The sequence below is a fragment of the Buteo buteo genome, chromosome 2, assembly GCF_964188355.1.
Source record: "Buteo buteo chromosome 2, bButBut1.hap1.1, whole genome shotgun sequence".
NCBI lineage: Eukaryota > Metazoa > Chordata > Aves > Accipitriformes > Accipitridae > Buteo > Buteo buteo.
This window is the reverse complement of record NC_134172.1, coordinates 76,208,260-76,223,656: the sequence shown is the minus strand read 5'-3', so window position 1 is coordinate 76,223,656 and position 15,397 is coordinate 76,208,260. Positions and strand designations below refer to the sequence as shown.

The window sequence follows — 15,397 nt, the reverse complement described above, 5'->3', positions numbered from 1 at the left end:
CTAAGAGTGTGAAAAGAAAAGGCCCTACAGGGCCTCAATGTCTTACTGAACTGCCAAAAGCTGGACAGGAATTGATTGAAAGAGAGGTGAGACTTAACATTTTACTCATTCTAACAAAAATATGACCTCTGTAGGTTTTAAAAAAAGAAAACCAAAAAAATCCAGCATTACCACAGTGGTTAATTACGACAGGTTTCAGCATTTATTATTAGATAATTTCTCTGGGACAAAGTAATCAGCAATTTTGGCTTCCAGCTACATTACTTGTTGACCCAGCAAATGCTTTAAGTGACACTACAAATTGTACTGTCATGCAGGAAATCAAACACAAAATCAAATGCTGTCTTGAATAAAAACATTTCAAGCAGTATACCAAACCATTCCAAGCATGAAACAAATGCCCAGCTTCCTTGCCCCTTACCGTGTGTGCCACTCCACTTCATCTTTTGCACGCTCCTTGCGAGCAGCTCTTTGTTTCTCTTCTAGTCTCTCTTTTTCTTTGCTAGCCACATCTAATAAACATTTCAAGAGAAATTGGTTACTTAGCAAAATAGAGACAAAAATGCAGAAAACAGAAAAGACTGCAGAGAAATGAAATATAGTTCATTTAAGCAAGAGAAAGCATTTGCTGTACACAATCCCACTGAACAATGAAAATCTCAGGCAACAAAACCCTGTCATTTCAGAAAAGTTGCTACTACAAACACAGAGTCAAAACTGAAATTTTGGTGTTTTATCTATCAGAAACACTGCACCAAGACAGCAGGAAAGAACTTACATTAGGCGTAATAGAGAGAGTGATTTTTTCACTGTTTGGCCATGTGTTTTTTCCTGACAAACACCAGAGCAACAGAGCATGTCTGTTCACCACATGTCTTTCCAGACAAACTCCAGAGCAAGAGAGCATGTCTGCCAGTTCCCCCCAGGTTAACAAACATGCAAATACACCGTAACATAGGATAGCGGTCTTGGGATCCACCTCAGACACATTTGCTCTCCTAGACTTTTCTGGGGGAAAACAAACATCATACATTGTTCAAAAGCATGTTCATTAACACAGGATGAAAAAGAGTTAAGGCTGCTCTGGGAACGAGAAACTGAAGACCGTGTTTCTGTATCAACCAACCTCCCTTCAGTCACCCCCTCTCAAAACTTCTGAATGTGAAAGTATTTCCTCCAGCAAACACATACCCATGTTTCCGTTTTCCATATTTCTGATATCTGGACGTAGCCGACAGTCAGTGGGAGCTAATATTGCTTCCATGCCCTTTTCTAGCTCATTGAGACTCACAGCAAAACTGGTGAAATTGTACATCTTAAAAGCAAATTAAAGATAACATACAAGTTATTTTGGCAAAGTGGCACTGGGTTCCCTGTACTGAATGGATACAACGGAACTTCCAAGAGAAATTACCAAGTCAAACCTTCTCCCACTGGCTACCCTGAAAGCAAGGTCAGGTTCATACAAAACCAGTTTTTTTGTTGGAGGGGAGTGACAAAGAAGGGCAGAAGGGGATGGAAGTCCCACCTTTCATTTCTTAAGCAGTCTTTGCTTCAGAGTATCAAGACAGATTTTCCTCTATATCTGATATTTAACATCATGATTTTTATGAAAAAAAACCCCCACGTCTAAAAGACCAAAAAGTTTTGTTGAAACTACTGAAGTTCATATCCAGCTTCCCAGTTACTGCATTTTTTGGAAGGCTGCCTCCTAACAGCAGGGTCAGAAGGGAAAGTATATCTGTATTTTAGCCACTCTAAGTGCAAAGATCTCACAGGCAGCTTAACCTAAGACGCCAGACTCACACTGAAGCAGCTGCAGTCAGAGCACACATTCTTTCTACCAGCTTCAACACAGCAGTGATGCTTTCAGCACAGGAACGAAGCAGAGATCTTGCTGCAGTATACTTTTACTGCTGCAGCAAGAACTGCCAGAGCCTGTCAATACACATGCTAAGGACAGATGCTTCAACAAGGTTTCCCTTGAACATTACTCATGTTCCCTTGGGTAAGCCACTAGTGATAGTAATACACAGACTGATCGAAACAGTTACCTGTGACGAGTTTGGTGGCCTACAATTTATTCTCCAAAGCAATTTACTGCCTGGTATGAACTGCACTGTGTCTTGAACCTCTGGCATATCATCAGCCTCATCATTTTCAGATTTAATAACATCTTCACTCTGAAACAGAGATAATATTTGGCAGAGGAACAAAGGGAAATTGGACTGTTTCATCTAGAGTTCTACAGTGACTGTTGAAGAATTTGTTCAAATTTGAGATACTAAACACTCTCCTGTACTTCTGCCTCACCCCTCATTCGCTTTTCCTCACTCTGTATACTGTTCCTCTCATTTTTATCGTGTCTTGCTGCTGATATCTCTGAACAGTCTCCCACCACCCATGTACAACTTGAATGTCTGTTTAAAAAAAAACATTAATAATAGTAAATTAATGTCTTTGAGAAATCTTTTCTCTAGCCTCCCTTCTATCCCGTGCCATAGCTTTATTTCACCTAACATGACTATTACTTCTTCAGGTTGAAATGAGCCAAGACTGCAATTTAAACCAATTCCCATGATGGCCTGAGAAACATAAATAGGGCATGCCTTCTTTTGGATATTGCTTCATCTTTTGCAAAAGATTTGGATGTGCAATTAAAAAAACAAATATGCCCTTGTTTCAGTCTGAATTCCTATGATCTAGATCCTAATAACTATTATCACTGCCAATTTTCTCACTGCGAAGACTGTGTACTGAAGTTTGTAAATACGGTGTCTTTCCTTCCAAGTTCCTTTGTTACCAGATGCACTGCTATAATGCATATATATAATCAAATGCAGTATTCTTCAAGAGGCTGCTCTCAGAATCTGAGAGCATTTGACTGTTGTTGGACACAGACAGCGACATGGTGGAATTTCAGAGGGTTTTACCATGAGAAACTATTTAAAACCACAACAACCGGAAGGGAAATTTGAGGCAGAAACATCCTAGAGTGATAGTAACACAGTTTTCCTCCCTCCCCTCACTCCCACTCCTCTTCTATTTTCTTTCTGCCCCCTCTGACATGGCTCATTTATTTTACTCAAAAATACCCTATTAAGTTAAACAGGGCCTGTTTTATACACTAGAAAAGAGCTCCATATGGTTAAGAGTCTAATTTCAATCACTTGGTTTGAGTATGCATTATTTAAACACTCTTTTAGACTACTTTCCATGTCAACATCTGGTTTACTGTTAAGACAGTTCCCCATCTAAATATAGATTCAACAGGAAGGAGAGAGAGAGTTGCTTTTCATAAGACGAACAGAACCTTATTATTTTAAAAAAAAAAAAAGTCAAAATATAAGCCTGTAACATGACAGAATCCAGAGGCAAAAGCAAGGCCTGTTGCTGCTCTAGATTCTACTAATGTGAATACTTTTTAAAAAAAAAGTTTGAGCCTCTTAACGCTAAGAGCGATTAGCTTCTGTTTAACTTATCATTTTCATTTTCAATGAGCAGCAAGGGTCTGCAAGACCCTGTTGATATCAGGAAACCCAACAATCCTCTGCTTCACCTTACAACATTTTGCATTTTCCATATAACACTGAGGCTTTGGCGGTAACTCACCTGACACTGTTTACATGTGACGAAAAAACCCTGCATGTTTCCAGATCCCTTTGCTGTCAAGGCTATCTACATCATAAATTCTGAAAGGCTGCATCACCAAAAAGCATAACCAACTTCAAAACATGTAATTACTTTTTTTTTTAATCCCAAATCCTAATATTTTTACATCTGGAGTTCGCAGTAGAGCCACTTTCCTCATTCAAGGAATGGACATCATCAGCTTGGGGGTCGATATTTGATGCCTTCTCTAACAAATCTCTAGCAAAAGCCATTTCTATGAGCTCTCTCCAATACCAGCAGCTCACAAAGAAGTCTACACAAGTTAAAAGTGCAATGCCTTTTCATGGGACTAACACTGCCCATCTCTGACCCCCACCAAAAGACAGATTGTTTTAACCCTCCATTCACTACCACCTGACCATTTCTGTAAAGATGTTTTCCTTTAATTTCTCATATTCCAGTATCTTTTCTCCCTAAAGAATCCTTAACCTTACCGGCTTCAATTTCTTCTGCTCACCACCTCTCTTTTCATTCTTTTTGTAAGTCTCATACGTAGTGGGATCAGTGCACCATAAGCATTCTGTCCACTTGCCATAGATCACGCACAGCTTCTTTCTGCTACAGAGAAAGCAGAGGAGACTTAGTTTTTGCTTCTTATAAAGACTTCTAAGCGAAGTCATGCAGATTCTGGTCTATATTAAATACCCAGCTTCCTACTTTGTTGTATTTTATGTTTCTTTGCATACTTCTTAGAAGTCAGATATTTGATAATGCAAATAAAAGGTTTCAGTTTATTCCAGTCTTTCTGGCATTCAGTCCTGCAGAACACATCCTCATGACTTAGTCACATGCTTTTGCCACTGTTAAAATGAGTGTGGGTCCAATAAAGCCAATAGTTTACAATACAGAGATTCAGAGTCACAAAACAGGTTTGGGTTTGATTAAAAATTCCTAATTACCATATTTCTGGTTTTGTAAACTGAAGACTGGACTTGTGAGTGTACAACAGTGAAATCGGTTGTGACTACTCTGCATTTTCCCTGGATACCTTTATTTCCAAAGACTAGACTGGAGAGTTTTTCTAATAATGCTTGAAATGATCATCCCAGAATGAAGGGGTTTAACACTGACACAGAGAAGAGAAATGGGTTACAATCTGCATTGCCAGCAACTTTGCAGTCACATCAGTTGTGGTCACTATGCCAGCACTAAAGAAATGCCACAGTGCTCAGAAATAGAGAGGCCAAGAGGCTTTTATCACTTACTTTTTGTCCTGAATGTATCCCTCCACTCTGTGAAGCTCTTTCCCAAACAGTCCACACGGTTTAAAATTAAGGACACATTTATCTCCAGTACTGTATAGGAAATAAGTATATGATTAAAGAAGCAAGCCCCTAAATCATTAGTAAGTTTACTTTTTTACCTTATTTAGCTTTTTTTCATACAGTTACGGTTAGCTGGAGGGTAGTTATTTATATCGTTATTTTTCTTTAACTATGGTTTATTACCTGACCAGGACATTAAAAAAGGCACACATTTCAAAATTCCACAAAAAGGACAAAAAAGAAATCAAAGTGCACATGAAAGACCACTGAAAACATGACCATACTTCTGAGTTTCATGTATTTCTAAAATTTATCAAAAGTATTAGGAATAAAATGGAATGCAGTCTTGCATACTACTTAACCCACACTATTAACACACTGCATTTCAGATTAATACCTATTTACAGCTAAATGCAATGAGAAATAACTTTTACAAACAACCTACGCAGGAAAATCTAGTTAAGTGCATGCAAACGTTACCGCTAAATTGCATATCAAAAATTCTGAACTAAACATTTTACAAACATAAACCAGCACTGTATTTCACTTGCACTGAGATGTAGATGTAAATCATCTCTCCCTGTGAGGCATCAGGCCAAGTTTCTATGTCAAGCACAAAGCATACAGACACCATTCTGGGTCTTCTGTGCCAATATAGGAGACAGGATTGTAGATTTGATGCTATGACAAGTACCAAAACAGCAGCCCTGCTGGATTAAAGCTCCCATTTATTGACAGAGAAACATGTGCAGAAGTAATACAGTTTTCACAAAATTCTCTCCCTCATCATTACAAGAGGTAATTCATTTTATATAAGGTAAAAAGCTTTTATATAGGCAGTTGGCAGAGCAATTGACATGCTCGAAGTTCACGTTTTCCTACTCTACAGTCATTCTTCTGTGCTGTACCCTTAATTTAAGACATTCTCTATTTTCAAAACTAAAGAGGGCTAAATCACAATCAACATGACAGAGGTCCACTGCAAGCCTCCAACGATTATTCCACTTAATGGTTCTGGAGTTAAATTTAATTTCTGTTCTCTGTCAATAGGGCTGAATTTGAACAAGTAACTCACAAATGTAAAATCTTTGTATCCCATAAGCCATCTAGCCCTGTGCCTTTTCATTAATATTACTATGATACTAAGCTCAGTCCAACAAATAGTTTGCATTTGTCAGAAGGGAAAAAAAAAAAAGAAAGAGACAAGACTTTGGACCTACAAAACAAAGCTTCCTATGTAATTTGACAAAAATCAAAACTCTCTGCTTTGTAACAAAAGTGACCATGCACCAGTCCCTATAAGCCAACCCTCAGTTTCATGATTAGCATTACCTGTGATTTACAATTTCTACCGTTCCATATTGTTCTAACCACAGTTTACCAATAATTACATTATGTACACAACAGGTTGGATTTGTCCATGTGTAAGCTTCATTATGTCTGTAAAGAAAATAGAGAAAGAAATAATTTTCTTGAGTTTGAGATGGAATGTAAGCCTGTTTTCAATTCTGTTCACGGCAGGGCACAATATTTAGCACTCCTATGAATAGCCAGCAGTTAACTTCAAAACAGAAAAGAAACAGACTTTTCTTTATAAGCCAACAATGTGCTGCATCTAAACATTAGTGCAAGTTAATACAGTGATACCGCCTTTATTCTTCTTCCTTCTCACAGAGCTGAAATAGTGAGTTTTACAGTTGCTGTGCTTTTGATTACAAATTCCAGCCCAACATAAACAGCAGGCCAGGAATTAATCTTTTTTGTTTGCACTTTTAAAGTTCTATGTGATAAAACATAATACTTGCTGGAGAACCAGGCTGACAAACTCATGTGTGACAGCATCTTCTATTCAACTACCGTGGCAGCACTGTAAACTTCTTCCTAAAGCTCACTCTTGTAAACCTCTATCATAATCTAGAGAGTACCTTTTTGTGATAGAAAAAACACTGAATGTAAATATTTGAGTCTTCTAGCAGAGAGGTTAGTCACTACCAGTTCTGACAAAGGTCAGACATGAAGACACTCCTCCTCAAGGGCTGGTCAGACTAACCCACTTAAACAATTTTTCATTGTACAAACACTGAGTGGTAAAGGCTTTTGAATCTGAAGAGAGTGACACGAGCCAGCAAACTGCATAAGTGGTTTCCACAATCACGCCACAAGTTTCCACATTGGTGTATGAGGCCTGCTTCAGTGTCACTGAAGGCAATTTGGGGGGGGGTGGGGGTGGGGGTGGTGTTTTTAGGGTTCTTTTGGCTGGTTGTTTAACACCAGTAGGACATGATAACACTATATTCAAGGTTCATAAACATGACATGTAAAAGTCCAATTTACTACTCAACTCCATCTTTTTCCCAAAGATTTACTGGGAAGAAGGATAAGTCCTAGAAGTGAAGAAATTTCCACTTAGTTTAATTTTGGTTTTAATGTTTTGTGAAAAACTTTACAAAGATGAGTTAGCAGATTCTAAATCCTTGAAAGACATTATTCTAAAAGTGATCAAAATGTTAAACAACAAGTTTCCTATTATCACTAGCTCAGCAGAGTCAAAGCCATCTATTCTCACTCATCTTTCCATGCTGGTAAAGGAAATGCTGAAGTTACCCAGCTGGCTATCAATCCATCTTAAGAAAGCTTGCAAACTCTATTTTAATACAAAAAAATTACAAAAACAAGCAGTGTCCTCTTTGTAACAAATGCCTTGAACTTCTACTTCCAGCAAGTATGGAGAGAACACCCTTATTTAATGTTTCCAACCGGTCTGTCATTTTCCAGTACAGAGAAAAAACAGATCATTGAAGTCTGACTATTTTCCACAGTGACTTGTCTTCAAGCATACTTTAGAACAATGACTACTCTTTCAGTGGGGAAAAAATACCAGAACCCCCCCAAATCCATCCCACCAGCCTTAGCACACATTTTTATTCATGAACTACTTGACACCAAAAGCTGTATAGCATAAAACAAAACACAAGACACTCATGGCCAGTGCTGATAAATTGAAACACTTACTTGTGCTGGAGAAGTGAGGAAGAAGTGTGTTTTCTGATGTATGTTTTGAAAACTAAGTCATGGTTAACATAAGTGCAGTACGTAACATTTACTTGCAATTTTGCTTCCTAAACAGTTGTTCACTCAGGCCCTGAGCAGTTCTCACGACTACTCAAACCAACACAATAGTATGAATCACAACACTGAGAGGCTCAAAATTGTATTTCAACTTCTGCTGCTGACTTGAAGCAATTATTTAAAATAAATGCTTTAATCATTGATATTCCAGTGTAAATCTGTGCCTGTAATTTGATTAGGCAGAGCAAGAATTTTAATAGTCTTCCAAATAAAGGCTCTCTCTCAAGCAACGAACTTTATTTTTGTCATGTCTGCATTCTACACTAACATTCATAGTTCCTTCTACATTCAGAAGAAATTTCCTCTATTTCCATCACCATTTATATCCAAGACCAGTTCATACTTTTATAAGCTTTGGAAGATTAGATGCCAGCAGCTTGAAAATTAAACTATACTTTCAAAAGAAACTACAGGGAAAGTCAATGCTTGATATGGCAGGCAAGTTGACTCTTTATTGAAACCAAATGTCTAGAAAGTTCATAAGACAACATTTCAAAACAACCCCAGAGTTAGGCCTGAGGAAAGCTTTTATAAAAGCACCTTTCAGTGTTCAATTGCAGAATAATTTTTCTGCAACTATTATCTAGTGCATCCTTGTGTCCTACTTGGGAAAGCTCAAGAGTCTTTGTGCCACCAGGGCACAAAACAACTTATGGAAAGTCACATAATTTACAAGAGACATACGCAATTAGAGACAAGCCTCAGAGTAATCTGGAGAGGCATTCTTGATTTTAACAGGAAGGTGATCATACACAGGAAGTGTTAAACAGGTGACAAGGCAATCCTGACAAGTTTCTCACGTTCCCTTACCACATAGAACAGCTATTCTGAAGATGCAGTTCTTTCCACACAAACATATGTGCACAAACAATCAAAACCAACAACAATATTTAAAAGCAAGATGAGCTTGAATAGCCTGGCAATATAATTTTATCTATTTAAATTTTACATGCCTTCACAAAACAAGCTTTCAGGAGCACTCAATTTTTAAGAAACATTAATTTTCATCATGGAAAGACTGGGTCATGCAAGCATGGCATAACTTAAAAAAAAAACAGAGCCCTGAATTAAGCAGTGAAAATAACTTGTAAATAAACTCTTACAATCTCTTCAGCAAGAGGTTTATAGATAATCACCTATGAAGAGCCAATAGAATGATTATCACCTATCTTTTTATTCAAGTAAATGTTAAGGAGATCAACATAAAAAAGGTATTTACTTCTCATACTCACTTCAGAAGCTCCAAAGTAATTGTTCCTCGAGGCTCTGCTTCTATACTCTTTCCCCAGAATTTTAGTTTGGGATAGATTGATCCATGAAAAATAAAGTCCTTATTGAGGCCTTCAGAATAAAATGCACTAATAGGTGGGTGGTGGCTGACTTGCTCAGATATAAACCTAAATCCTAAATCCTCCCTAGCAACAACAAAAAAGAGCATTAAACAGTAAATACTTTTTTTTTAACATTACAAAAGAAAAGAGTTACTTGATACTTTAAAAAATTTTGAAGGATTTTTAGATTAAACTGAAGGTGAGACTTTTCCTTTTCTAGTCCCATGACACATTTACAATTTATGAAATGAAAGAATTTGTACTCTGAACACTTTCTCTTTATACCCCAAATCAACCCACATTCAAACACCTAAAAGACTTTGTACCCAGAAAGGCATCAGAAGATGATTCACTGAAATAACTTGTGAAAATGCTGAAACTCTTTGGGCAGCAGCAGAAGGTCTGACTGAAAATTCTTTTCTCCACTGCAGACATATCACCCATTTATTTAAGCAAGCTGGAAGTCCTTCAGACTAACTACTCTATCTGACATGACCAGCAAAACACTATTTAAATTAGTTGTGTCTGGTCAGGAAATGTCTTTGGTGGAAGAACAAGGATGAATTTTTCTCTGAATAACTCAAAGAATACTCTGCCTAAACCTAGAAATAAAATTATTGGCTTTTATAACAACTTCTCAAAGATTTTGAGATAGTTTGGGGAAAAGAATTTTAGCTATACTCAAAAATATATTTTAGTAGATTTTTATTTATTTTGCTGAATAAACAACTAAACTAGTATGAGAGTCTGCTAACTCAAGAACACAAATAGCTCCATCTCCCAAGGTAAAGTAATTATTACCTGGTTAATTCATAGGTTTCTCCTAACAGCGGGTTAAATGGTTTGCCAGTTCTCTCCCACTGAGAGGCTACAGCAGAAACTGCAAAAGCAGCCACAGCCTATAAGCAAATTAAGAACACATTGTTATGAGAACAATACATTAAAACTCTAAGTTTAATATATTGTATTTGTTGCACATTACAGTACTTCATTATTCTTCCAGAAAGAAAGCGCTATATATTGCTTAAGGCCAAAACATTTGTAAGCCATGGGATAAGCGATATAGAAGTGGGGAAATACAAGCAGTTAATAAGAATCTCATTTCCAAAAGGAATTATTTTCTGTCGTAAATTTTGTCAGGTTACACTCTGCCCCATGTTTCTCCACATACCTCTAAGAGTTCAACCTGTTTTTTAAAATCTACTTTTCCCCTATTTTGACTGTCCCCCACTCTAAGCTCATTGGGAAGAGAGTCTTGCTTTTCTTAGTGTCAGGCAAGCATTATCTCTAACACAGATGACATTTCTTGAATCATACCAGCAGGTACAAATGACACTTAGAAGCTTCTGCAGGCTGATAAGTAGGGGTATGTACTACACAAACACAGAATACAAGACATACATTCCAGTTTCACTTAAGTAAACACAGAGCTATGAGCAATACCAGTATAACCTAATATACACAGGCCTGGTTTCACCATATTCAGGTCCTTGTTGTGAGACCAGCCAGGTACTATATTCTATTCCCAACAACAACCAGTTTTGGAGAAGAATGGTAAAGCTTGTCTCCGTCACAACAATTTTTCATCCAGTAACTTAAAAATCATGGAGCCACTCAACAAATCAATTTAGGGTGACTTAAAGCCAAGATTTCACCTTCACAACGCATAAAACCACAAAAAGAGTCATAGTTAAAGCAGTCCTGGAAAGGATTGAGGTCCTTGGGCATCATCAGTTGTGGTACTCTTCAGCACTAGACTTTTGGCTCAAACTCTGTGCACAACATCAAGTGTGAAAGTGTCACAAATATCTAATACAGCCACTATGAAACAAGAAACTTGTCTAGACAGACAAATATGAGCATTCTTATGATAGCCCCAGAGAAAGAAATACAGTCAAGTGAGAAATTGTCTTCAAATGAAAGACTCTAGGAGAGGAAAACATCTTCCGAACTAACCAGAAGGTGGTAGCTGTTACTTACTTGCATTCTTTCCAGGGGGTCTGCATGACTACAAGCCTTATTAATGAGGTATATATGTTCCATATATTCTGTTATCCGTTGAAGAAAACTCAGTGGCTCATTGAAGACAATAGGCATCGTAATCTTAGACAGCTCCTAGGTAACAAAAGGATAAGTTAATTTCTTCGACACAACACTAAGTTAACAACTGACAACAACAAGAATTTTGAAAATAAGTTGTGGGTTAGTTTATTTCCAGCATTCTTCAAAAGACATTTGACAATCCTATAGTAGACCTCTAAGTGCTACAGCTAAAAGGGGCTAGAAGCACTACAGAAGCCTACTAGCAATCTGAAAGAATAAACAACTTCAAAAATTGATCCAGCTAACCTTGTAAATTCAAGAAAAAGTTACCTTCTCTTCTGTGGTCTACATAAAACGGAAGTGGTTAAGATTTCCATAGATAGCAGCAATAATGTGCCAACCAGCTCATTACTGATCTTTAAGAACCACGCATTCCTTTGAAATCCTCACATACCTATTTGCGTAAAATCTAACTATTTTACTGCAGTAACCACAAATTATTTTTTGAAAGGAACAGTTACATAAAGAACAGGATTTGAATTGCTCTAACAAATTTTAGTGGCTTTATTCAAGCAACCTGTTATTTGCATCAGAATGTTTCTCATTTCGCATGTGGATCCAAGACAGACATGAAGTTCACACAGAGATTTTCAATTCCCCAGGTCTTTTACTATAAACAGCCAAATTTGCTTGGATAATTAAAAAGTGGCACTCATGACTGAGCACTACAGCATCATTTGACTGCTTAAAACTTAGTGGAAAGGAGAATGCCACCAGATGAAGTTAATGAAACATTTTCCTTGCATTGTCACAGGCAGTAAGGGAAAAAAAACCAAAAAACATTACCCCTAATTGACTTAAATTGATTTGGTCCAAGCAAAGCATTCTAGTAGATAGGTCACTCATCCTAACAAAAGGAGTTTTGACAGTACAGCTGTGTCTCCTAGATGACATAAGTTAAACCAGCAGAAGTGCTCACTGACTTGTCTATTGCATTCACAAAAGACTGTACTGGCAGACCTAGACTGGACATCAATGTAATTACTTAATGCTTCTAAAAAGAGGCTATGGCAGCAAGGTCCTCCAGTGTAGAATATCATTTGCATTCCTAGTAAGAATGAAGTAATCAAACATGTAACTGAATTCTTAAAGGATTAAAAGAAAAGTGCAGTGATGGCCAATAACGATGCAAGCATTGGGGTCCTTTAACAACACAGAGCAATGCAAAGGTCCGTGTCTCTGAGTCCAAGAACAAATCTAGGACCCAATGACATCACACCGTTAATACCATAAGCCTACACTGGGCTCTCCAAGGAATTCTAACAGATCCCAAACTTTTCTATCCCTTCAATCAGATGAAAGCAATTTTTTTGGCACAAACTGCTTGAATTATGCAGGAGGGAAACTTACCAGTCCAATGCATTTTTTTAATATGCTCCACACACTAAAATCACTTCTAGAAAACATTGGGGCAGGTAATGATGTCCTGTAATTGGAAAAAAACAACTGTCATTATCAGCCCCTTAAACAACAAGACATTTTCATTTGTAGGTATTGAAGTAATTTATAAAGGAAGCAAAGCATTAACCTTGAGTTGACATAGGAAGCAGACAAGTCTTTTCAGTTCCAGAGAATTAGCCTCTTCCAATGAGAAGAGTAATGCCCCAAAAGATAATGAGCCAGAACGTACTTACTTCTCATTTACTGTGCAGTACTTTGTGTTTACCTGTGTCTCTTAATTCCATTTTCTTGAATCTCTGACTCTCCATTATGCTTTCCAGTCCTATTGCTTTGGTGTGGATCTAGATCAAGCATTTCTGCAACTTTATGATTTGCTTCTGAAAAGTCTCCTGAAGAATTGTCAGAATCAAAGCCTGTATAAAAACCATAAGGCAATAGTTTTCTTAGGAACCTTATTATGCCACAGAGTGGCACTCACATTTTGTAACTCTCACAGCATAAGTATACTTATGCCAGGTTATTTTATTTTAAAGAATATCAGAGTGAAAACCCTTTATTAAGTGACCTGATTTCCAAGAGTATTTAGAGCCAAGTACTGCATTAGAATCAAGCATTCTCAACTAATTTTTCACACTGCTGAATAGAAAACCATTTTAGAATCTTACAAGTTCTTCAGTAGCTCCTGATTAGATTAGCTGTATTGTCTCTTCTTCAGAGCTGCAATATGATTACAATAATTTTGTTCAGTTATGTAGTTTTCCTCAAAGACCTTAAAAAAAATTTAACTTAGCCTACTTAAACTGCTAACAGGCAAGGAGCAAAAAAAAAAAAAGACAAAAGGGCCATTTCACAATCCAGCTGCAAACATCCAGACTACTAGAGCAACAGAAATGTCAGATATCTAACTTTTTTGCCATCCATGTGTGCAAACCATATAAAATTCCCCTAATGGTTACAGCAAGAACTTGTGGACACCAAGATGAATCATTCCCTGAGCCTACAAGCAACCCAAAACATGACCTACAACAGTTGGTTCCATTTCCTATGACCCAATTCCATCCACTTGGGTAGATAGCTACCGGAAACACTGTTGTAACTAAATGCCAGTGCCCCCAATAACAACATGCTTTGAACAGCTTTAACCATAAAAAAAAAGTTAAACCAACAGGAATCTACAGGAACACAAGCTTCTGTAATCAAGGTGCCCTAAGTACAAGTTGGACTAAACCTAAAATCCAACATTTTAGTCTAATGATTTTATTTTTTTAAAGTCACACTACTTCCACACACACTTAGAATAACAACAATTTCATTTTTGCATATACCTTTAAATAAGAAAATTGTAAAAAACATTTTATGCATATACACACACACACACACACTTGGTCACTATCACCAGCAACAGGCCTCTTGTCAATGCTGCTACACAGACTGACTGCAGAAACAAAACAACTGTTAACAACACATAAGGATCGGTTGCAGCATCAATACTGAGCACCCTAAAACACTGCATTAACACAATCCCTCTTCACAACTGTCACAGTAAGTATCACAATAGAAAGCATTGCTGATCATTCAGTGTAATAGAATCATAGAATAGTTTGGGTTGGAAGGCACCTTTAAAGGGCATCTAGTCCAAGCACCCTGCGATAAGCAGGGACACCTTCCACTAGACCAGGTTGCTCAAAGCCCCATCCAGCCTGGCCTGGAACAATTCCAGGGATGGGGCAGCCACAGCCTCTCTGGGCAACCTGTTCCAGGGTCTCACCATCCTGGCAGTGAAGAATTTCTTCCTTACATCTAATCTAAATCCACCCTCTTTCAGTTTAAAGCCATTACCCCTTGCCCTATCTCTACACGCCCTTGTAAAAAGTCCCTCTCCAGCTTTCCTGCAGCCCCCTTTAGGTACTGGCAGGCTGCTGGAAGGTCTCCCCGGAGCCTTCTCTTCTCCAGGCTGAACAACCCCAACTCTCTCAGCCTGCCTTCACAGGAGAGGTGCTCCAGCCCTCTGATCATCCTGGTGTGCCTCCTCTGGACTCGCTCCAACAGGTCCATGTCCTTATGGGGGGGGGGGGGGGCCCAGCACTGAACGCAGTACTGCAGGTGGGGTCTCACAAAAGCAGAGTAGAGGGGGGAGAATCACCTCCCTCCACCTGCTGGTCATGCCTCTCTTGATGCAGCCCAGGATACGGTTGGCTTTCTGGGCTACAGGCGCACATTGCCGGATCATGTTGAGCTTCTCGTCAACCAACAGCCCCAAGTCCTTCTCCTCAGGGCTGCTCTCAATCCACTCATTGCCCAGCCTGTATTTGTGCCTGGGATTGCCCCGACCCATGTGCAGGACCTTGCACTTGGCCTTGTTGAACTTCACGAGGTTCGCACAGGCCCACCTCTCAAGCCTGACAAGGTCCCTCTGGATGGCATCCCTTCCCTCCAGCGTGTCGACCGCACCACACAGCTTGGTGTCGTTGGCAAATTTGCTGAGGGTGCACTCAG

At 38.4% G+C, this 15,397-nt stretch overlaps 1 protein-coding gene across 4 annotated transcripts in view; it reads right to left on the bottom strand.

Annotated features, from left to right (window-relative positions):
• LOC142026966 (proteasomal ubiquitin receptor ADRM1) overlaps positions 1-15,397 on the bottom strand; it is a 48,695-nt gene that overhangs the window by 12,193 nt on the left and 21,105 nt on the right. For 3 of the 4 annotated variants that reach the window (XM_075020510.1, XM_075020493.1, XM_075020502.1), the window contains 11 exons: positions 13,167-13,314; positions 12,851-12,926; positions 11,378-11,512; positions 10,199-10,296; positions 9,299-9,481; positions 6,270-6,377; positions 4,878-4,967; positions 4,107-4,230; positions 2,055-2,183; positions 1,192-1,315; positions 422-512 (listed from right to left, as the gene is read on the bottom strand). In XM_075020510.1, the coding sequence (XP_074876611.1) occupies positions 422-512; positions 1,192-1,315; positions 2,055-2,183; positions 4,107-4,230; positions 4,878-4,967; positions 6,270-6,377; positions 9,299-9,481; positions 10,199-10,296; positions 11,378-11,512; positions 12,851-12,926; positions 13,167-13,314 (1,306 nt within the window). The remainder of the gene's footprint in view (positions 1-421; positions 513-1,191; positions 1,316-2,054; positions 2,184-4,106; positions 4,231-4,877; positions 4,968-6,269; positions 6,378-9,298; positions 9,482-10,198; positions 10,297-11,377; positions 11,513-12,850; positions 12,927-13,166; positions 13,315-15,397) is intronic. The other variant, XM_075020523.1, reaches the window with a different exon arrangement.